The sequence below is a fragment of the Pelodiscus sinensis genome, chromosome 1 (genome assembly GCF_052426305.1).
Source record: "Pelodiscus sinensis isolate ZL-2025 chromosome 1, ASM5242630v1, whole genome shotgun sequence".
NCBI lineage: Eukaryota > Metazoa > Chordata > Testudines > Trionychidae > Pelodiscus > Pelodiscus sinensis.
Window position 1 is genome coordinate 257,014,707 of NC_143052.1, and position 24,465 is coordinate 257,039,171.

General features: G+C 45.2%; 1 protein-coding gene across 1 annotated transcript in view; it reads left to right on the top strand.

Annotated features, from left to right (window-relative positions):
- Positions 1-24,256, top strand: part of DCT (dopachrome tautomerase) — a 40,720-nt gene extending 16,464 nt beyond the window's left edge. Inside the window, exons 4-8 of the mRNA XM_075918823.2 lie at positions 330-496; positions 7,626-7,805; positions 8,595-8,730; positions 19,838-20,039; positions 21,184-24,256. Of these exons, the coding sequence (XP_075774938.2) occupies positions 330-496; positions 7,626-7,805; positions 8,595-8,730; positions 19,838-20,039; positions 21,184-21,365 (867 nt within the window). The 3' untranslated portion in view covers positions 21,366-24,256. The remainder of the gene's footprint in view (positions 1-329; positions 497-7,625; positions 7,806-8,594; positions 8,731-19,837; positions 20,040-21,183) is intronic.
- Positions 24,257-24,465: the final 209 nt, after the last annotated feature.

The following is a 24,465-nucleotide window of genomic DNA, read 5'->3' on the forward strand; positions in this document are numbered from 1 at the left end:
GACATACCCTTTCTTTCTCTCTCTGGCTATGTCTAGACTGCAGGAATTATTTTGGAAAAAGATACGCAAATTGCAAAATGCAATTTGCGTATCTTTTTCTGCTTTTTTTTCGGAAGAGGCTTTTCCGAAATTTGGCCTGTCTACACGGGGCCAAATTTCAGAAAACCCTCCTCTTTTGAAACATCCGTTATTCCTCTCATCGAGAGGAATACAGGGATGCTGAAAGAACCTCTGGTATCTCGGAAAAACTCTGCAATCTAGACATAATTTTTCTCTCTCTCTTTCTGATAGGGTGATTTCTTCCTAATATGTTTCTTTTTTCATTATAGAGACTGATTGGCAATGAATCCTTTGCATTGCCCTATTGGAATTTTGCCACAGGTAAAAATGTGTGTGATGTGTGTACAGATCAGCTTTTTGGAGCATCAAGACCAGAAGATCCAAGCCTAATAAGTCAGAATTCCAGGTTCTCACGCTGGGAAATAGTCTGCAATAGGTAATAAAATGCACAGGGGGAAACCAGTGTTCGAACTAACATTTGTTTTCATTAGCTACTAACAGCATGAATTGCTTTAGCAACTTGTACAAATGGTGAGAAAAAGAACGCAGATTTCCTTCTGAAAATGGTGAAACTTATTGGATGGGCTAAAGGCAGGTGTCAGTCAAGATTTCCTGAGAGATATTTTCCTCATGCATTTTTTAGTCTGATTTATTTTTAAATTGATACATGTCTTTACTTAAAGATAGTAATTTTAAGACTGACTGAGGTTTTAGACGTGTTTGCCATTTCGAGGGGCTAAGCTAGTATGGTAGCTCATTTTGCTACCCAAGAGCCCTTGAAAATTTTGTCAGTCGGAATTTTTCAGTGTGTTTAATAGTAAGCTCACATTAGATTAGAAAATCAGTTCCTCTTCAGTAGAATTGGAAAATACAAAGGTGAAATCCTAGCCCTATTGCAACCAGTGGAACTTTTTGCATTGACTTCAATGAAGCCAGGATGTCAGCTCAGATTTAGAAAGAGATTTATTTTTAAATGAGATTGAATGGGTTTCTTGCAAAATAAGGCCCTGAGCTTGTGACTGACTATACTTGGGCATTTTCCAGTTGAAGTCAATGGGGCTTTGGGTAAGTGCCAGGATTCAACTGAGGATTCACATTCGGGATTGGGACCTTAGGATGACAAACGGACATTTCAATAACACAGCAAAATATAACACATGGTTAGCACACTTCATCCAAGCCTGGTGTGGCATGAAGGTCCTGGGAGCTGCTCAGCAGAGCTGTGACAGATTCTTCCTAAAAGTGGCATTGCCACAAGGTTCCGCCCACTCTGTGGTCCTACTCCCGTCTCCTTCATTTCCCCCTGAAATCCTGTCCCATGGCCATGCTGAAAGCCTGAGCTAGGCTGGGGAGTGCAGGCTCTTCCCCCTGCCTACAGCTTCCCTTATGACTCTTACCGAACTCCAGCTTCTGGCCTGATCAGGAAGCAGGGTCTTGAGTCACAGCTGGGCCATGGTGAAAGTAGCCTGGACAACTGCGGGGAGCTATGAACGCTCCATCTGCCCTGGGCAGGGTGCCTGAGCAGTGGGGATAAGGGGGACCAATCTTAGGTCCTCCACCCTAGTCAGGTAGAATGTCGACCTCTCCCCACAGCTGTCTGGGCCTCTTGGGGAAAAGGAAGGACAGGGGTGAGGCCGATGGCAAAAAAATGAAAGGACTATGCCCTTTCCCTGGCACCCTGGGTTAACACTTTTAGATATCAGGCCTCTCATATGAATATCTAAATATCTATTCCATAGGCTAACTTTAGGCACTGATTTAAAAACAAAATCTTGGCCTCTTTCTATATATCATATAACTGCCTCCCACATCTCTTTGTAACATGAAGAATAGTTGGTTTTCCTTTTGGTTACTGACATTTCTAAACTCTTTTCCCAGCATTGTTACAGGAGAGGGATTTTTGCTTTTTTATGTCTGTAGTTTGTGAAAATGCACTTTAATTTTAAATTAAATTAGAATCTTCTGGATTCTTTGCATCTGTTCATATGATTCTTGTGCTTCAAGTCACATCTGTCATAGGGCAAGGGTTGCTTGCAGTTTTGAACTAGTGTAAATGGTGAATTCTCTGTAACCTGAAGTTTTTAAAACACGATTGGAGGATATTAGTTGCTTATCCAGAGATCTATTGCAGGTTCTGTGGCCTGAAATCTGCAGGAGGTCAGATCAGATCAGGGGTCGGAAATCTTTTAGAAGTGGCTTTAAATTTAAGCCGAGATTTAACTTATTCACTTCTATTTATGGGTCTGCGTGCCATTGATACTTAATACAGTAAACTTCCGATAATATGGGATCTTTAGGACCCAGGAGGTGCCAGATTATCAGATATGCCGGACTATCGGAAGGGGAGGCTATGAGGGGTCTAGGGTGGTGTGGGGGGGATGCCACCCCAGACCCCTCATAGCCCCCCCTTCCGATAGTCTGGCTCTACCCCAGGCGTCCTGATTCAGCCACTGCTGGTCAGTTTCAGCAGCGGCTGAATCGGAACACCTGCGGCAGAGTAGATGTGGTGCCTCCGGGTTGGTCCCACAGGACCAAGGGGCGGCAATACCGGACCAACTCGGCAGCACCCCGACTGCTCTGCCCCAGGCGTCCCTAAGTCAGCCACCGCTGAAACTGACCAGCGGCTGACTCTGGGAAGCCCATGGCAGAGCTGCTCTGCCCCAGGCTTCCCGGAGTCAGCCGCTGGTCAGTTTCAGCAGCGGCTGAATTGGGAACAGCTGGGGTGTTGCCGGGTTGGTCCCGCAGCCCCGAGGGGCAGTGCTATGGGACCTAACGGCAGCACTCCAGCTGCTCTGCCCCCGGCTTCCCCGATTCAGCCGCTGGTCAGTTTCAGCAGCGGCTGAATCGGGGAAGCCGGGGGCAGAGCAGCTCTAATGGTCCGGCTGTCCGGAGCACTTCCGGGTTCCTGATAGTGCCAGACCATCAGGAGTGCCGGACCATCAGATGCCAGACCAATGGAGTTTTACTGTAGTATTACTTACATTTTAGCAGTTTCACTAATAAATAAATTAAGATGCAGATCTTACCATTTAGTGTGATCCTTGGCCTGGCTTTCCCTTGCTGAGTTCTCCGATTTCGGGCTCGTAGTTTGATACTTTAAGCCGCACACAAACCTCTGTCTCCAGCGCTGCTCTGTTGATGATGATGGTAGAAGAACAGCAGCTTGAGCTCCTTCCGCAGCCGCAGCCACCACCAGAGCAGCTCCCAACACTCCCATGTCACACCGCAGCTCCAGGTCCAGCAGCCACTCACAGCCTGCCCCAGCGACCACGCAGCCCTAACCTAGCTACAGCCCTTCCCCAGGCCTGAAGCTGGGGCCACGGTCATGTGATGATATCCCAGCTGTCCTGGGTGTGGCCCCAGGCGCCATAGGAGTCACTGCTGCGGCAACACAGTTGTGGGCCGGCCCTGGCCACAAGAGGAGCTGCTGCCATAGCCACACATTCTCAGGCTGGCCCCAAGAAAGCCACTGCCATGGCCACGCAGTCCTGGGCCAGTCCTGGAGGCTGGAGGAGCCGCTGCTGTGGCCACTTGTCCCTGGACATTGGAGGAGCCGCTGAGTAGCACAAGAGATCTCTTGCCCCTGCCCCACTCTGCCAGAGATGCATGGTGCCCATAGGGAACCCCCGGCCATTCTGAACAGCTGGTGTTTCCCTCTGGTGTCATATGCCCCTGGCGGGGCGAAGAGACTTCATGTGCTTTCCCACCCTCAGGCCCTGATTGGCCTGGGGAGCACATGAAGTCTCTCACCCCTACCCAGCTGGAGCATGTGATGCCTAGGTGAAACTTCCAGCCATTTTAAATAGTTGGTGGTTCCCGCTGGTGCCATGCACCCCTGGCTGGAGGGGGAGACTTTGCGCACTCCTTTGCCTCCCGATTGGCCTAGGGTCGGGGTCGTGGCAGGATAGGCCACAGGCTGGATTAAACGGCATGGCAGGCTAGATCTTGCCCACTCCTCTCGTAAGCCTTGCTTCGCACAGTGCCCTGCTTCTGCATTAGGGGTTTACACTTGTGTAACTTAACCCATATAGTTAGGCTGCTGGGAATTTCCTTAAAAGAGACAGGGTCTTCTTTATTTAAAATTCTTCACAAAGACTCAGGGAAGACTGGCCAGTCTGAAAGTTTTGGCTGTTTTTGAATAGTGCAAGAAAAAATGCAAAGTGACTGAATAGACATGTGCTCAGATTTCCAAAAAAACACTTCTGTCTTGAGGCAAACATGAAAAATTTCAACTCAAACGATGAAATTTACAGACATATTGGCAGACAAAGATAATTTGCAGACAAACATGTATTGGCAGTGGAAAAGGTTCAGAAAAGGGCAACAAAAATGATTAGGGGATTGGAATGGGTGCCATGGGAAGAGAGATTAAAAAGACTTGGACTTTTCAGCTTAGAAAAGAGGAGAATAAGTGGGGGATATGATAGAGGGCTATAAAATCACAACTGGTATGGTGAAGGTAAATGAGGAAGAGTTATTTACTTGTTCCCATAACATAAGAGCAAGGGCTCACCAAATGAAATTAACCAGGTAGCAGGTTTAAAACAAACAAAAGGAAGCTTTTCTTCAAACTGTGCATAGTTAGCCTGCGGGACTCCTTGCTAAAGGATGTTGTGAAGATCAGGACTTAAACAGGTTTCCAGAAGGGAATTGATAAATTCATGGAGGTTAGATCCATCAATGGCTATTAGCCAGGATGGGTAGGAATGGTGTCCCTAGTCTCTGTTTGTCAGGGGTTGGGAATGGGTGACAGGGGAGGGATCACTTGATAATTACCTGTTCTGTTCACTCCCTCTGGGGCACCTGGCATTGGCCACTGTCGGTAGATAGGATACTGGACTGTCCCAGTATGGCTATTCTTATGTTCTGATTACATATCTCAGCAACTGAAAATCAAGCCATAAGAAAGTCCTGCTGTAACTTCAACATCCATATAGCAGTGGAAGACAGAGCCTCCTTATGGCAAGTCTGTGAACTCTGTAAGGGGAGATAGTCTTGTAAACTCATCTACTGGCACCAGTATTCTCGCTAATCTTTTCCCTCTTGGGCAGATTTTTTTCCATTCCTGTGCACAATAAATTTTGTTATGTGCACCATGGCATGTGTGAATGGGCACCACCAGGGGAAACACATGCTGCCTGGTGTGGGCGCTCTGCTAGTCAGCTGGGCAGCCCTGGAATCTCTCCTGAGCAGCTGCACAAGTGCACAGTTTACAGGGAACACAGCCTGAAATTTAAAAACTCTGGATTTTCCTTTTTATTCCTTGGGACAAAAACAAGGAAATTAAGAAGCAAAACTTACATACACTTAATGATACAGCTGTACAATAAAATGTCACATGACAGGAAATGAGAAAGCTCAGGTTAAACGTGTGACTGTTGCATTGCCCTGTGTATAATATGGTCTTTAATTATATGGTCACACGTGCCTCAAAGAATACAATAGCATAGACCTCTAAATCTTAAACACACACCCATGTAGCAGCTTGTAATATAGTTCTAATTTTTTATGAGAATTCTTTGTCATATACTAGCAAAAGACCCAGTCCTGCACCTGACTTTATGTGGACAGATCTCTGCCTCTGCCTGGAGTCCATTGCAATTTTAGAAAACGTGTCTGAGGCTTTGTGATGGGTGCAGATATCCACCCAGGCAGAATCCTATTGCCTTTGGAATGAATAGGATTTTTGCCATTGCCTTCCATGGGAGTATCCTAATATTCAGTGGGACATTAATGAGGCCACCAGCTGGGGTAAAGTGCAGGCAAAACAAGCACAAATACTGTCCTGAGCTTGGGATGAAACAGTGAACAAAGAAAGAACGGTAGTACGCTTATTAAGTTTGCAGATGATACCAAACTGGGTGGGGTTGCGACTTCTTTGGAGGATAGGGACATAATTCAAAATGACCTTAGCAAGTTAGAGAAATGGTCAGAGGTAAACAGGATGAGGTTTAATAAAGAGAAATGCAAAGTGCTCCACTTAGGAAGGAACAATCAGTTCCATACATACAAGATGGGAAGCGACTGTCTAGGAAGGAGCATGGTGGAAAGGGATCTAGGGGTCATAGTGGACCACAAGTTGAATATGAGTCAACAGTGTGATGCTGTTGCAAAAAAAGCAAATATGATTCTAGGTTGTATCAACAGGTGTGTTGTAAGCAAAACTCGTGAAGTCATTCTGCCGCTCTACTCTGCACTAGTTAGGCCTCAGCTGGAGTACTGTGTCCAGTTCTGGGCGCCACATTTCAAGAAAGATGTGGAGAAATTGGAAAGGGTACAGAGAAGAGCGACAAGAATGATTAAAGGTCTAGAGAACATGACCTATGAAGCCAGGCTTCATGAACTGGGCTTGTTTAGTTTGGAAAAAAGAAGATTAAGGGGGGACATGATAGCGGTTTTCAAATATCTAAAAGGGTGTCACAAGGAGGAAGGAGAAAATTTGTTCCTCTTGGTTTCTGAGGACAGGACAAGGAGTAATGGGCTTAAAGTGCAGCAGAGGAGGTTTAGATTGGATATTAGGAAAAAATTCCTAACTGTCAGGGTGGTCAAATATTGGAATAAATTGCCAAGGGAGGTGGTGGAATCTCCCTCTCTGGAGATATTTAAGAACAGGTTAGATAGATATCTGTCAGGGATGGTGTAGGTGGAGCTTGGTCCTGCCTTGAGGGCGGGGGGCTGGACTCGATGACCTCTTGAGGTCCCTTCCAGTCCTATTATTCTATGATTCTAACGGGTGCATAATTTCCTTCCCAACTCAGGCCTATTCCACGTCTTTTGAGCGTGCCTGTTATTTCGAAATATAACAGGCTTGCTATTCCAATGACCATGGAAACATTATTCCACAAGGAGTAAGGGACGTTTTGGAATAGCAGTTTATTTCAAAATAAGCACTGAGTAGACAGCGCCAAATTTCAAAATAAGCCATTTGAAATAAAATACACAATTTGTGTAGCTGAAATTGTGTATCTTATTTTGACCTACAGTGCAGTGTAGATGCACCCTCAAAGTGCCGGGAGGCAGCAGTAAAGACTGGTTTGTGCCGAACCATGCTCTCCGGCCCTGCCAAATAGCAGGTGTGAGTGCAGGAGGAGCTACTGTGACATGACCCAGCAGTAATTATTTTTGGTTGGGCAGCTATGCTACATCCCAGCTAAGGAAACATAATTGACAGTGAATTAGTGGAACCACTGACATTAAATTAGCCACATTCTGAATAGCCTGTTGAAAGATGTGGCACCCATGTGCTAACATCCATATCAATCTCCTTCATGAGATTCTTCAAGGCAGAAATGTGAAAGTTGGAGCTTGTTCAAGTTGTAGCTGATTCACTTAAAAGCTGATTTATGATTCTAGCTCAGATTAGCAGTACAACCATGTGCTTTTCCAGTACACAATCTCTGCAGCCAGCTGAGGCTCTGACGTTGCAAACACTTTCACGTGTGCTTAAATCAGGGATGTGAGCAATCTCAGTGGTTTTGGCGGGGACTGAATGGATAGTATCTATTGATTGTTACCTTCAAACATCCTGTTCTAACACTTCAATACAACTTTGATTTTAATCTAAGCTTGGATGATTACAACCGTCTGGTTACACTGTGTAATGGGACTAATGAAGGCATGCTACGGAGGAACCCACAAGGGAAGTCTAGTGAACAGCTGCCAACCATGGAAGACATCCAGAACTGCCTTTCACTTCGAGACTTTGATAATCCTCCTTTTTTCCGGAATTCTAATTTCAGCTTCAGGTTTGTGCTCCATCTCCTATCACTTGTTCTAATCAAGGCTAGCCTTTGATATGTACAGGAGAAAATGTACCCAGTGTTCCTTGGGTCCTTAACTCAAATAAGTTTTGTTTTTCTTTGTTTAAATCATTGTGATGGGGTGGGACTGCAGATGGGAGGTTCAGAATGCAGGCTGTCCCGGGTAGAGAGGATGACCCCAGCCCTCTTTCACTACAGCAATTTAGGGCCAGGTGAGATGCACCTGTCCATGGCCACTGCAGTGGGCACAGCTGGAGGAGGGGTGCATGTTCTCCACCTGGGGGACATGCAGACAAACAGACAGACAAACTCTGAAATATATAGTAGATAGCTGTTCCATTTTCTCTATTCCTATCCCCTGCTGGCCCAATGGGGTTATTGCTGTCCCAGTTCCCATCTCTGAGCCCTGGCCCCCCACCCCGCCCCACCCCGTGGTCATTCTACAGTATAATTGTCCCTCCTACCTGTCCCCTCCCTTTCCATTTTATGAGAAACAATAGAATTCCAGGAACATTCCATTATCCTGGCACAACCAAACCTTGACCTCGGTTTAAGTTAGGATAGGAGGAAGCTGCATACCAAATGTAGTGGTCCTAGCTCTTACCATTTAGGAGGAGTTCTTGAACAAATGAACTCATAGATGGATGGATGGATGGATGGATGGGCACACAGTCAGTCTGTCAGAGAGATGCACATTTCTAAAATGTATAGTAAGATTTGGGGGAGTGCTGGTCAATAGGTGGATACTTAAATCTTCTCTTATCCCATACACAGGAATTGTCTAGAAGGGTTTGAGAAAGCGGATAGAACTTTTGTCTCCCCAGTGGTGAGCCTGCATAACTTGGCTCACTCTTTCCTGAATGGAACTGGCACTTCCTCTCATGCTGCAGCCAATGATCCCATTTTTGTGGTATGTCACTTTTCTAATCTGATTGCAATTGAATATGCCTCTGTTATATTCACTTAAATAGACTATATGGGCCAATGGTATTCAATAACTCAGTCACTAGCAGTCCAACAAGGCCCAGGGTTTGACAGAGATGCCAGCCGGCTTCACACTAATAGCAAATACATCCTTAGAAATCCTTCTAAGCTTTTATTAAAGATGCAGAAAAGTAGGATAACAGTGATAGCCTTTGAAATATAAAGTATTAAATAACCCTTGTATGTTAACAATATCCCTTGTTTCCTCGTATGTTATCTAGAGAGAGTTTTGAGAAGGAAAAATCTCTGTGAGTGTCTCTTAGATGGTATCAAAGATTATAATAATGGTTCTTTTGGGGCTAGTTAGTAAAGAGAAGTTAGATTAAATGAGCTGGAGATGTTCTGTTTCTGTTGTTGTTTGGGATTCTGTTGGAGCTAGCATGGGTGGCAGTGTCATCTAGATCCCCCTGCCTGGCCTGGACTTCTTTCAGGATCAGGAGGACAATGGCTAAGTGTCCCAGGAGATGGTGGGGATGACAACCATGATGGGGAAGCTTTGTTCCAATACAAAAGTTTTCTCTCTTAACTCTATTTCTTTAAGGACCTGCAAAGAAAATGGTGGCTAGATTAGCCCATCCCTCATTATTTTGTCTACCAGTTAGGTCTAGTTTCTGACACACCATGGTTGGTTTATTGATTTTTGATCTCACACTTCACTTGTTTACCAAGCACGGTCTTTACACCATCCTTGAATTATATCAGTAGGTCTTTTTGATGTAATCAATCTTTCTGTCTCACTTTTGCATCTTGTCCCATCAACACTGTTACAGGTTATGGTGACATCTTATGAATATGTACTCACATTTTATAGCTAAATGTACAATTAGGGTAAATTTGTAGACCTATTATCACAATTCCGAACACAGAACTCTAAAAATAAAGCAGATAAAATAAAGCAGTGAGCAAGTGTAATTTCAGTAGCTGAGCTTGTTACAGTTTCGGTCTCCACACAGATGCTTGTCAAATTCATTGAAAACCTATTTATTTTTACATGTTTCTAGAACTGGTTGCCTTTGGTAGAGTAAACCATAATTATCGTGTAAAGAAATTTCACCAGAATTCTTTTCTTCTATGGCCTTTATTGTAAGCTAGCTTTGATATTCCTCAGTGATGTTCGCTTCTTACTCTTTAACCCCCTTTGAAAACAATTTAGATTTGTAATCAATGAGGGTTGGCAGTGATTGCTAGTTCACATACAGGCTGAAAGGAGATTGCTACTGGGTAGCTATGTTATGAAATAAAAGAAACACACAATTAAAAAAAATTGAAACAGGATAAATATTTCATGATACCATTATTTTCTTGTATTACTTTTGTAAAACAATGTTTTACTTTTTCACTAGGCAGTTTGAATATCAAAGTCTTTTGGACCTGGTCTACACCAGGGAGTTATTTCAAAATAACCCCCCTTTGTTCGAAATAATAAATGGAGCATCCACACTACCAAGTCCATTATCTGAAATAGGCTGCTTATTTCAAAATCTGTACTCCTGTTTTCCTCAGGGAATAACACTAATTTCAAAATAGCATTATTGTGGATGCTTTGCTGCTGCTAATTCAAAATAATTGGCCTCCAGAGGCTTCCCACAGCTGTAGTTCTGATTGCTCTGGCCATACCTTGTGCCAGGGCTGTTCCTCACTCTAGCGCTCTTGAGTGCAGAAGGTGGGGGCCCACAAAATACCTTAAATACCTTGCCTCTACAGGCTCTGCTTACAAAAAAAACCAAAAACAAAACCCACCCTCCCCAGAATCAGAGATGCATGGAAAATAGGCTGCCACCATTAAGTGATTTAAACCCTGAAAAAACAAGAAGAAATTCTTGAATTTCTTTCCCAGGGGTACCCCAAGCTCTTTTGCCAGAAGAGAGCTTGAAAAAGAAAAAAAAAACCACCAAAAAACCACTGTGTCTTTTATAGCTGACCTCTCAGCCTAGGCAAACATACACACAGACCCTCTATTCATAATTCAAAATGACCTGGACAAATTGGAGAAATGGTCTGAGATAAATAGGATGAAGTTTAATAAAGACAAATGCAAAGTGCTCCACTTAGGAAGGAACAATCAGTTTCACACATACAGAATGGGAAGCGACGGTCTGGGAAGGAGTACGAGAGAAAGGAATCTAGGGGTTATAGTGGACCACAAGTTAAATATGAGTCAGCAGTGTGATGCTGTTGCAAAGAAAGCAAACATGATTCTGGGATGTATTAACAGGTGTGTTGTGAGCAAGACATGAGAAGTCATTCTTCCGCTCTACTCTGCACTGGTTAGGCCTCAATTGAAGCATTGTGTCCAGTTCTGGGCACCACATTTCAAGAAAGATGTGGAGAAATTGGAGAGGGTCCAGAGAAGAGCAACAAGAATGACTAAAGGTCTAGAGAACATGACCTATGAGGGAAGGCTGAAGGAATTGGGTTTGTTTAGTTTAGAAAAGAGAAGATTGAGGGAGGACATGATAGCAATTTTCAGATATCTAAAAGGGTGTCATAAGGAGGAGGGAGAAAACTTGTTCATCTTGGCCTCTGAGGATAGATCAAGAAGCAAAGGGGCTTAAACTGCAGCAAGGGAGGTTTAGATTGGACATTAGGAAAAAGTTCCTAACTGTCAGGGTAGTCAAACACTGGAATAAATTGCCCAGGGAAGTTGTGGATTCCCCATCTCTGGAGATATTCAAGAGTAGGTTAGAAAAATGTCTCCCAGGGATGGTCTAGAGAGTATTTGGTCCTGCCATGAGGGCAGGGGACTGGACTCGATGACCTCTCGAGGTCCCTTCCAGTCCTAGTATTCTATGATTCTATTACCTTCCAGGACACAAGAATCAAATCATCCCCTTAAGAAAGGTGATTTTATTAACAAAAACAAAAAGATATACTTGATAAAGCATACTTGGTTGCTAGGTGTTACAGAGCAACTGAGAAAAGAACAGATCAAAACACAAAGAAACAATCTCTTTGGTCTGTAGCTTAAATATGGTGAGTGGGGGAGGAAAAATACATGGAATTCACATAGAGACATTTAAGCCAAACAAACAAAACAAAGAAACATATCCTGATCGCAACTAAATATACATTTTCCCCTTATTTACTCATGATCCCTTCATCGTCCAGTCCACTTCCATGCTCCAAATTCCTTGCAGGCATGGTAGTTTGATTATTGCACACTGATCCCTCCAGCCCTTAACTTAGAACTTCCCCAAAAGAAAGAAGCAGCTAGGTATCTATATACAATTCAAATTAGAACCCTCTTTCCCATTGGCTTTCCTGGCTTTCTGCCAATACCCCTGCTAGGTGCCTGGAGCAGTATGTGGGTGGTCTGGACCAATTGCGCCATGAGGCACAGCATGAGGCCTGGGAGCCTGGCACTGCTTTGCAGCAGCTCTGGCTCCATGATGCCAGTGCTCTGGCATCCGCGAGGACAACCAGAGCACACTGTGAGGGAGGAGGCAGTGGGGGAGTGGCATGTGAGACGCGGCTGTAGAGAGAAACCCCTGAAAGCAGGCGTCACAGCTCGCCTGACCAAGTAGTGACAGGAAGTCTCTGCCTTCCTGGTGCCCGCCCAAAAGAGCTTCTCAGAGCTCTAAGTCTGAGACAGGTTCCAATTAATGTGGACGTGCTGTTTCGAAATAATTCTGACTAATTTCGATGCTCCCATGTAGTGGGGGACACGCTATTTCGATTTTGTTAAATTGGGAGTTATGATGTCAATTTTAGTTATTTTGGAATTATTTCCTAGTGTAGAAATGCCCTTCATATGGATATTGAAGATAATAGATACCCCAATAATGAATTTGCCTTTCTGTGTTTGTATTGGACAATTGTCTGAAATTGATTTAGCTACAGCTTTTTCTAGCAGATGCTTTGTAGCACAAACAAGCACAATTCTGGCAAACTGCACCAAATTCAGAGATGATGCGGCATGATGTAAATGTGATCAGATTCATGGGAAGGAATCTAAGTTGGGGTACTTTGCTTTATGCAATAAGAAGATGGAAGAGAATGGTGTATATATACAAGAGTTAGACCCTGATATTGCAATTCTGAATGACCTCAGGGGAGCTACATGTGAGGTCACTTGCTCTCTCGGAGCCAAGTGCAAGATCAGAGATCATGAGGAGAAGCAAAATCAGGGGCGCCATCCTATTTATTATGGCATCACTTAATTAGTTATCAGGGAGATTTGTTTAGAAATGGTTGAACCTTATTATGGTATCTGAATGCCACCTGTACCCTTACACTGCTTGTTACATGGTGAAGAGTAAAAAGCAGCAAGGATATTCTTTTCAGCAGGGATTACGCTCCTCCGTGTTTGGAAATCCTACTATACTGACTACATTTTGGGCCTTACCACAGTTCAAATGGTATTTTTCGTCTTTTTTGTATTTCATACCATCTCAAGACTCTAAGCACTTTTTCAGATATTTAAAAATACACAAAATCAATAAACTGCTTCCCAGCCCATCTTGCTTAATCCAACCCACCATGAAAACTTAAACAATAAAGGCCTGCAGTTTCCTGGGGCCCACTTATTGGAAAATGTACCACTCTTCACTGTCCTAAATCTGTGAGCAACCTGTAACTTGCAACTCTGTAAGTAGAACCCTGTGCAGATAGAAATGTCTACCCATGGATGTGGTTATCTGCAGATAGACATCAGAATCCACTTAGTTGCAGGACTCTACTCCCAAGAGCCACTGCAGCATAGGGTTGCCAGGTGTCCAGTATTCTACCAGACAGTCCGGTATTTGTGCTCTTTGTTTGGTAAAAAAAAAATCAGAGAATACCGGACATGTGCAATGTCTGGTATTCTCTGATTTTTCCGGCTGCGCACCGGATGGAAGCCTGGCATGGGCAGGGGAAGCGGCTGGAAGGCAGGGCCATGATTGGCGCTATGAGCCTATGACTGTGCAGAAGCCTGGCGGGGGTAGGGAGAGTGGCTGGGACTCTCCTGCCCCCACCAGGCTTCTGTGCAATCACAGGCTCTCAGTGCCGATCGTGGCCCAGCCTGCCAGTTGGGACTCCCAGGTTGGGAGGCAGGGCCGCAATCGCCGCTCTTGGCGCATCAGAAGCCTAGTGGGGGCTGGGAGAGGCAGTACTTATTATCCCGTGCTTCTTTTTTTGCTTGACAAAAATTTTTAGCCTGTGTTGGGTCATCTGGCAACCCTACATGGAAAGGAGTGTGGTCCTGTCACACACAGGAGCCAGTGCCCTCCGCGCAACACAGCTGCACTGCCACCAGCTCCTGTGCCAGACGCAATGTCTTCTGTCTGGGGTGGCCACATTGCCAGGAGGAGCTGCTGGCACAGGGTCCTGGCTTCCAAGCATGACAGGACCACATTCCTCTCTGTTGGTCATTGTGGCTCTTGGGAATAGAGCCCCGTGGATCTGCGGACTCAGATGTTAAAATGCATTTAAGAAATCGTGTAATGGCTGAAAATTTCAGCGGTTACATGGTGACACCTGAAGGGAAAGTGGCTCCTCACATAGTGGGAGGAGCTAAGCCCTGCCTTCTCTCAGAGATAGGCAACTCCTGGGGTGGTCCGTGTATGTAGGCAACCTCAGCAGTTGCCTATGATGACATCACACCATTGAGGGCTATGGAGGCGGGGGCGCCAATCACGCATTCCTCCTAGGGTGCCAGTTGCTGGCAGCTCTCCTTGAGTTCAATCTTGGGTGTAGGATGATTCCTCCATCTGATTAGCATTCTCAGCTGCAAACCCTTTCTTGACATTAGGTGACTACACCATTTTAGCAAGGAGCAGAGGTGAGAAGAGGAGAAAGAGAAGCAGGAGCTCCCAGCTAAGGCTAGAGGCAAATGCCTGGGCCTGGGGCAGCCTCAGAGACATGGGTGTGGGGCCAACCTCTGGGGCCCTAGGTGCAGGGTAGCAGCTAGGATCTCATGCATGGGCGGTGAAAGCTGGGACCTTGTGCACAGAGGTGGCAGCTGGGAGCCCTTGGGTGCTGCAATACTCTCATATCCCTAGTTCCCTCACCTATATCTTGGGGACAGATCTTGCGGGCTAGTTACACCTGTCTCTAGGGTCCCCCAAAGCACAGGGCCCAGAGCAGTTGCCCAGATTCACCCTATTCAAAGGATGGCTCTGCTTCTTTCACCCCCCCAATCCTCTGCCCCAGTTTGAGCCCCCTCTCGAACTCCAAATCCTTCATGCCCAGCTCGGAACCTGCACCTTAACCCCAGCCCCATGCCCCAGCCCTAAGCCCCCTCCTGGAGTTCCTACCCCTTGCACATCCCAACTATGTAACCCAGACCTGAGCTCCCCTCCCATACTCAAATTCCCTCCCAGAGCTTGCCCCGCCTCCTGCACCCAACCCTTTGTCCCAGCCCAGGGAAAGTGAGGGAGGGAGGGAGAAGGAATGATGGGGGTTGGGCTGGAGTGAGCGAGAGGCAGGGCTTCAGGGAGGGGGCAGGGCAGGAATCAAGGCAAGGGTGTTTGGTTCTGTGCAATTAGAAAGTTGGCAACCCCTACAAATCAGGTGAAGGAGGAATATCCAGACTGACACCTCAGCCCTGGGCTAAAAGTTCAGTGGGAAGGTGCCCTAATCTAGTAGACCAACTGTGTGCATGCCTGGTGTGAAGCTGCAGTGTGTTTGCACTGAGCCTGATAGGGAACTTAAATTACAAAAATTATAGGTACTTGCAGACTTTGGGGAGAGAGGCATCAGGCCTTTATGAATTTTAGTGGGGCCTAATTCTTGAACACCTACGTCCTTTAGCAGCTCCAGCCCAAAGAGTTTTGCTACTGTTACCAGTAGGAGTGCCAGGTGTCTGGTATTGAACTGGACAGTTCGGTATTTTTGCTTCCTGTCCGGTAAAAGAATTCAGAAAATACCGGACACCTAAAATGTCCAGTACTTTCTTATTTTTTCCTGGTCAGGAGGCAAAAATCCTGAGCTGTCCAGCTCAATATGGAGGCAAGCCTGGCAACTCTAGTGCTTACCTGGTTCCGCAAGGGAGCTGTCCGGCCCCGCGCAGGGAGGCAAGATGGCAGGTGGCTGCCGGCAGCCTGTTAGGGCCACAAAGCTTCACCACACGTTTCTTAAAGGGCCGTGCTGTTTTTTGGGGGGGTTGGTTTTTTTTGTTTAACAACTTTTGGAGTCTTTTTTTTTCTGTATTTTTTCTGAAACCATCTGGCAGTCCTAGTACTAGCTGTGCTGGAATAGCCAAAGATAAAGTAGTTCTCTACAGCTAGCTCAGCTAAAGGACACTGAGAATTTTTGTTATATTGAAAAAGATTGGGAGATGTATACGTGTTTGTAAAGTTTGTTCTAAGCAGATTTGGAGTGTATGGGCTCCCTCTGGTGCCTGACTTAAAATATACTTTCTGAAGAAATATTTGCATTTGAAAGGCCGAGTCCATTTTTCACCCAAACTCCTTATTCCTAAATCAAGCTTTTTGAGAGTGAGATTTGTAGGCACCTAGATAAGTGGTCTGATTGATAAATGTGCTGAGCACTCAAACAGAAAATTAGTGAGGAGGGGAAACAGGAAAGGTGAAGGCAGGAGTACAAATACCTTAAATGTCTTACAGGTACTGTGCTATCACAACCCTCCGTTGGGGTGGGGAGAGCTCAGGGCTGGGGCGGGTTGCGATAGAACAGTACCTGTAAGAAACTGAAGTGTGGATGGAATACAGGGGGGTCAGGGCAGAAGGGTTGGGGTGTGTATGGATGTGGGGGAGCTCAGGTCAGGGGGGCTGAGGGGTGTGAGAGACTTAGGTCAGAGGGGTATGTGGGGGTGCAGAATCAGGATGGGGGTGCAGGAGTCGGGGCAAAGGGTGGGGGTGTTCAGGGCAGAGGATTATGGGGGAATTGGGGGAGCTTGGGGCAAGGAGTGTGGCCACTGCACTGCCTGGCTGCTGGATCCCTGGGACTGACCAGGGCAGTAGGGATTGTAGTGCCTGGCCGCTGGATTCCCAGGGTTAGCCAGAGTGGCAGGGATCACACTACCCAATTCCAGCCACACTTCAACCCAAGCACCGGGCCCGGAATGTGGGTGTGCTATGGCCACACTGCCTAGGGTGTAGCAATGCAAGCCATTTTTGTCATTATACCAGTAGTATTCAGAATCCCACCCCCAGCCAGGTAGTCTCTTACCAGCGCACCACAGCGGAGGCACACCGGCTTACTTTACCTTTGAGAGAAGGAAAACTGTGCATTTCAAAAATTGCAATGTGGAGAAAATAGCTCAAATTAAACAAGCTCTGAGCAACACTTCCTTGGCAACTATCAAATCTTTTGTATCATGGCTGAAGTGCTTCTAACTTGGCACTTGGCATACCACTTACCAGTACTTCTTCTTGTCTACCTAGTCCCTGCCTTTTCCAGCCCAATCCTTCCTGCAACATGCCCAGGCCTGCTAAAAGACTACCTTAGCTCTTTTCCAGTTCATCAGGCCATTCTGTTTCCTGAGAATTTTTTTAAAAGTGCAGAATAATTTGTTTCTGTTTCTTTGCTGCATCAGAGTTCTGGGAGGGTTATTAATGCTATCTGGAAAACTGATTCCTGAAAACAAAAGCAAAAGGAGTCAGGACTCCTATAGTCAAGTTCAGAAATGCGTTTAAGTCAAGAAAAAGAATAAGCTGATATGTCCTCAGTGACCCCCTAAAACATGTAAGTTACACCCAGTTAGACTTTATATAGACTCTCCTTCACTTGTTTTTTTTTTACTCATATCCACTTACCGAGGTTTAACTGGAACTCTCTGCTCCTTACACATTGTGCATAGTTTGGTCCTCAGAATATGAGTCTCAGAAAGCCTAAAAATATGTCTACATTGGAGTTGAAAGGTGTGACTCAGTTTGTGTTGCCATACCCATGTTAGTGCTGCTTGAGTTAGTGCCTAAAAGTAGCAGTGTGCTTGTGGCAACATAGCTGGTAGTGCGTGGTAGTTGCCTGAATATATATGCAGAAGGCAGAGTGAGATTACACTCAGAGGGCACATCTAGACTACGTTTAATTTCGAAAGAGGATATGCAAATTCTGTGGGAATTTGCATATCTTCTTCTGATCGCTTTTTCAAAAGCGGGTCTTTCGAAAGTGAAAGTAGTCTGGATGCGTTTTTTTCAGAAAAAAACACCCTTTTTTTGAAAAACTGCATAAACCTTTTTTTGGAAAAAAAAATTTCGAAATGTAAATGTAGTCTAGACGTGGCCAGAGTGGCTAGGCCGAGCAGCTGCCAGTGCCACTGCAGATAAATACAGACATGGATGGCGGGTGAACCGCTGGCTCATCCCCTGGCCCGAAGACACTGCTCCTTCCATGTTCATTGGAGCCCAACCCCATTCCCATTGCAGCAGATGCTGGCCCCTCCTCTGTGGTAGCGACCCCAGTCTTCCTTGGTCCTGGAGCTCTGGTGAGCCAGACAGAATGGCTACAGTTTGCCTGGCTCTGGATAGCTGGACAGCATGGCTGCAGCCTCCCCCAGCCCTACGGCATGAGTGAGGAGAGCTGGGAGGTGCAGCCCCAGCCACTTTGGGTCAACCCCTAACCTTGAGGTCCCCATTCCGGCAGCCAACCTACCAGCCCCAGTGCTGGGTGGCAAGAATGTTTCCAGTGCTGAGAAGACAGGCAGCACAGAGCAACCTTCAGCCTGCCTGCCCCATCCTCTACCATGGGAACAGCCAGCAGGAGGGGCCTGGACTCAGGTGGAGTATGGGAGGGGCTATGTGAAGGAGTTTGGGAAGGCAATGCCTTCCCCTGCCTACAATACCTGTCACCCAAGAGGGCAGAGCTAGCATGGATACATCTGTGGGAGCTGAGAATCACACTTTCCAGTGTACTCTAAGAATGTCTGGTTTGGTGTAACTCACACTGCAAGGGTCAGGAGGAATGTAGCAAGTTCTACCCCTGTGTATAATAAAACAGCCCCCATTCTAGTTCAGCTTACACCCTGGCCTTAATACCTTAATTGGATCCATGGCATGTAAACTAGATCAGCTTAGCTTCCCTGCCCTTACCAGTGAAAGCTGACACAATAGGCTGGAAAGCCTGGGCCTCATTTCTTTTTGGTCTTGCCTTAGATTAGGGCTCAATTTTAAACTGATTTATGAGCCTATAGAGGGGATAAGAGGCTGTGCATCCCCTTCTCTCTTGCATGAGTTTGCATTGCAGATTACATAATATAGAGTGAACAGTCACCACCAGGTTGCTACTCCACAGCCAGCACAGGTGGGCAGGGCATGGGCTGGCAAGGGCAGGGAGCCAGCAAAACCAAGGCTCTGCTCCCTCGGTACACTGGTCCACAACTGAGTTGACCCATCACCTTGGGGAACATAAGTGCCTGGGGAGAAGGAACCACCAATGTTCCTTCCCCTGTGGATTGCGACAGTTGGTGAGTGAGAGCTCGGGCCTTGCTGGGCTCTTGAGGCAGTGCAGCTAAGTGCAGGGCAGACTGGAGGGGGACAATCCAACTGCTAGGGAGTTCAGCACTTCTCAGTGGAACAGCGCCCACACACATGGTGGCTACATCTACACTGGCATGATTTTCCGGAAATGCTTTTAATGGAAAAGTTTTCCGTTAAAAGTATTTTCGGAAAAAGCGCATCTAGATTGGCAGGATGCTTTTCCGGAAAAGCACTTTTTGCGGAAAAGCGTCCATGCCAATCTAGATGCACTTTTCCGCAAAAAAGCCCAGATCATCATTTTCGCGATCGGTGCTTTTTTGCGGAAAAGAAATCTCTGCTGTCTACACTAGCCCTTTTCCGGAACAGTTTTTCGGAAAAAGACTTTTGCGCGAACGGGCGCAGCATAGTTTTTCCGGAAAAGCACTGATGATTTTATGTGAGATCGTCAGTGCTTTTCCGGAAATTCAAGTGGCCAGTATAGACAGCTGGCAAGTTATTCCAGAAAAGCGGCTGATTTTCTGGAATAACTGGCCAGTGTAGACTCAGCCGGTTTGTGTATTTACTGGCATTCCCTACTTCTAAACTGATCCAATCTTGGTGATTTAAAAAAAAAATGTTGGATGCTGTTGGAACCAGAAAGGTGCTTATGTGCGTGTGTAATTGAACTGACAGGTCCTTCACACTTTTACTGATGCCATCTTTGATGAGTGGATGAAACAATTTAACCCCTCTGACAATGCCTGGCCTTTGGAGCTGGCCCCTATTGGGCACAACAGGATGTACAACATGGTCCCTTTCTTCCCACCTGTGACCAATGCTCAACTCTTCTTAGCTGCAGAACAGCTCGGCTACAATTATGCCATTGACCTACCAGGTAAGTAACAGACATGCTAAAGGAATTGCAGAGGAAGAGACTGGGCCACTCAAGTTTTCATATAAAGGTCTTTTGATATCTGCGTATTCAGAGCAACATTTTCATAAGCACCCATATCACATTTTTCTAAAAGGGCTTAGAGAACCAAGGTGCCCAAGTTTCCCTGAAAGTCAGCAGCGGGAGAAGATGGCAGTAACTGACGCCAACAATATACGGCGTAACATTTTCAAAAATGCTTAAGAGACTTAGAAACCTAAATGCCCATTTTCAAAAGCCACTTAGGCATGTCAGTGTTGTGAAAACCCACCTCAAACTTCCCTCAACCCCTCCCCCCCAAACAATAGCAGAAGGTTTCAGAGCATGGGTCAGGCTCCCACCAGGATACAACTAGCAGGGTAGCTCTTTGGGCTTAGGCTGAAGCCCAGATTCTGAATCCTGGGGAGTTGTGAAGGTCTTTGAGGCTGGACTCCAGCCCAAGGCCAATGTCTGTCCTGCTAGTTTTAACCCCACAGCACAGCCGTTCAAGGCTGAGTCATTTGACCCAGGTTCTGAGAGGATGCTGCAGATCTCTTTTTGCTGTGTAGACATACTCTCAGGCTTCTTAGTAACTGAGATGCTTTTGAATATTTTACCCCAAATAAGGGAAAGTGAAAAGACCAAGTACAGATGTTCTGTCCTGTGGGGTTGACATGGGCTGAATGTCAAGAATGTACCATGCATGGTCTAGCACTTCACTCTAGGGAGCACTGCTGAGATCCGTCATTTTTCCTTATTTCTTACAGCTGCCTAAATAAATAAAATCCTGTCCTTGAAACTTACAAATTGTGCATAGGTAGGCTTTTAAACTCTGTCCCTTTTTCCATTGCCCTTCCTTTCTCATTCCCTTCATTTGTTACACTTGTGTCTTGAGTCTGATATTAAGTTAGATTATAAACTCTTGCAGCCAGGATTGTGTTTTACTGTATGGCTGCACACTGCCTACACAAGGGAGCCCTGATCCTGACTAGGGACATTGGGTGCTAAAGTGATAATAATAGTCCCATGTATGTTAAAGCCGAGTCTAATATTTGCTCCTCCTCCTTTGTGATTTTAGTAACAAAGTTATTCCCGATCTATAACTCAGATACTGTTTCTGTATTTACAGAGTCACTTGAAGAAACTCGTGCTTGGACTATTATGGTTGGATCCACGATTGGAGGAGCACTGATAGCTTTAGTTGTACTAATTATGCTGCTTGCACTCTTTCAGCACAGAAGATACAGAAAAGGTTTTGAACCGTTGATAAATGCAAAGTTCAGCAAAAAAAATTATACAGAAGAGGCCTAGTGCTGTACATTGCTTCATCAGATTGACTTGTAGGAAACTAACCTGATTAGTTGTTCAGCTCTTAGCCAAGTGCTGAACTAATAACTTGACACACACTCCTTGGCTGTGTCTAGACTGGCAAGTTTTTCTGCAAAATCATTTGATTTTGCGGAAAAACTTGCCAGCTGTCTACACTGGCCACTTGAATTTCCGCAAGAACACTGACGATCTCATGTAAGATTGTCAGTGTTCTTGCGGAAATACTATGCTGCTCCCGTTTGGGCAAAAGGCTTTTTCCGAAAGACTTTTGCGCAAAAGGGCCAGTGTAGACAGCACAGTACTGTTTTCCGCAAAAAAGCCCCGATCGCGAAAATGGCGCGTCTAAATTGGCCACGATGCTTTTGCAGAAAAGCATCCTGCCAATCTAGACGTGCTTTTCCGAACATGCTTTTAACGGAAAACTTTTCCGTTAAAAGCATTTTCGGAAAATCATGCCAGTGTAGATGTAGCCCTTTGCTAAACAACTAGCTACATTGTCTTCAGTCTCAATGGCCTTTTCCTGTTATGTGGGATCAACAGTATCATGACACATTTTGACACAACACATGAGGTACTTTGCTTTACACGTGTGCGTTTATGCACACACATGCACAGCCTAAGACAGGCCAGAGTTCTCCTGTTGCTGGAGATTGCAGTTTGACTCAGCTTTGGATCACATCATCTGAGAATCCTATGGACAGAGAAAATAAAAACATCTTGTGAGAAAGACAAATGCAATTTTGTTTCCTAAATGTGTTTCTGAACGAATAGTCCTGTGATAGGCAGAATTTAATTGACTATATATCTTTGGATGGTAGATTTCAGTATATACCGGCAGGGCCAGCTCACAACATTTTGGCACCTGAGGCGGGGAGCTCAAATGATGTCCCAATGCTCCCTCGCTTGGGCCAAAACTTTGAAAGGTCTCTTGTGTCCTTCCTCCAGCACAGCACTCCACCATCGCTGTGCTTCTAGAGCAGAGAGAATACATATGCACCAGCAGCAGACACAGTTTTCTACACTCTGGGTCCTAGTGGCACCCCCCCACAGTCTGGCACCTGAGGCAGCCGCCTCAGTTCGCCTCATGGGAGGGCTGGCCCTGTATACAGGCACAAAACAAGATTGCATGTAAGTGATGTTGCTTTAAAAAAAAGGACTCAAATATTTCATGTATGCTTCTGCAGATGCTCTTCTGGGGGTGGGACTGGATGCAATATTGTAAGGAACATGTGGGGACAGTATAAGCCACAGAATAAGCCCTTAACTAACTTTGCATAGGAACTAAATAAGCACCAGGAAACTCCCTAATTCAAATTCCCCATGTCCAGTTAAAAATAATGAGCAGGAATTCATTTTTACCTAAGCAGACACTCCTATGAAAGTTCAGTATCAGGAGCCTGTGGCAGAGACTGAATTCTGCACTTGCCATTCTCCACATGGCAACTTCTCAGACTATGCTGAGCAAAGATGGGTGTGTGTGTGTGTGTGTAGTGTTAGACACAGCCGAAGTTGTTGAGGAGTGCTGGTAATTGTGCGGAGATGGCAGTGTGTTGAGTACCAGAGAAGGAAGTGTGAATGTGTATTTGCATATGGAGGGCAGAAATGAAATCATAGATACGGAGAACCCCATGTGGTCCTTCCCAAATGTCCTCAACAAAACCTTTAAGGCCAATTCCAGTAGACAGAGGCTACACACGTGTTGATTTCTAGAAGAATTAATCTCTGTTTTCACTATTGGAATAAATATTTAGTATATATTGATATAACTGTAACTTTAAAGCATACTACATCACGGAAGAGGTATGGAAATCTTGTTAAACACTTAGTTTTCCTTGCATACATATGGCCCTATTGTAATTTGTGCTTGATGCAAAGCTTGTTCTGAAAATCCTGGCTTTGAGGATGTAGGAATGTTGTATATGGTACATTAAATATATGTTGCTACATGCAATGAATCATATTTTAAAGTATATCTCTTTGGCTCTCCAATAGCTCTCCATGCTCTGTACCTCATGCTTACTATTACACTTTTCTTAATAAGTATATACAGCATTCATCCAATTTTTATTGAAAGTTCTAATGCACAGGAGTGTCTGTAGTAAAAAATTACCAAGTTGTGAGTAGATTATTTCTTACTTGTCTCTTCATCATTTAACACGAGGTACAATTACCTTCACAAACAGGGCAAAGGTACACTGATGCTAAAATGAGAGTTGTGAATCATCCACTTGTAGCTTAGATTTACACTCCATTTCTCTGTAAGGACCTCTTCCTGCTTTGGTTTTAAATTCCTGGTGTATGGAATGGGGTTGAAGTATGGATTCCACACCATATGCAATCATCAGTACTAGCACAAATATGTGAGTAACAAATCTAGCTGCTGTGGACTCCAAAAAAATAGTGAACATAAAACTCCAGCAACCAATCAACCTACTTTTTGTGGAAACTAAATACCCAGGAGTGGAGAACATGAAGAACAACATTTCTTCCATGTCAGCGAAAGCATTTTTTGGGGTGAAGTACTTTTTTCTGTCTTCTTCCTGTTCAATACTTGGGGTTGAATTCTGGCTGGTGCTGTACATAAGCCACCAACAGAAAACCTAACATCAAAAATTCAGTTTGGAATCTGGCTACTTCTAGGCTGTGTCTAGACTGGCAAGTTTTTCCGCAAAAGCAGCTGCTTTTGCAAAAAAACTTGCCAGCTGTCTACACTGGCCACTTGAATTTCCACAAGAACACTGACGATCTCATATAAGATTGTCAGTGTTCTTGCGGAAATACTATGCTGCTCCCATTCGGGCAAAAGTCCTTTTGCGCAAAAGGGCCAGTGTAGACAGCTCAGATTTGTTTTGCGCAAAAAAGCCCCGATCACAAAAATGGCGATCGGGGCTTTTTTGCGCAAAAGCGCATCTAGATTGGCACGGACGCTTTTCCGCAAAAAGTGCAATCTAGACACTCTTTTCTGCAAATGCTTTTAACGGAAAACTTTTCTGTTAAAAGCATTTGTGGAAAATCATGCCAGTCTAGACATAGCCCTAGTGTGGTGCCTCTGAAATATGGCAAAGAGACTATCTAGCCTATC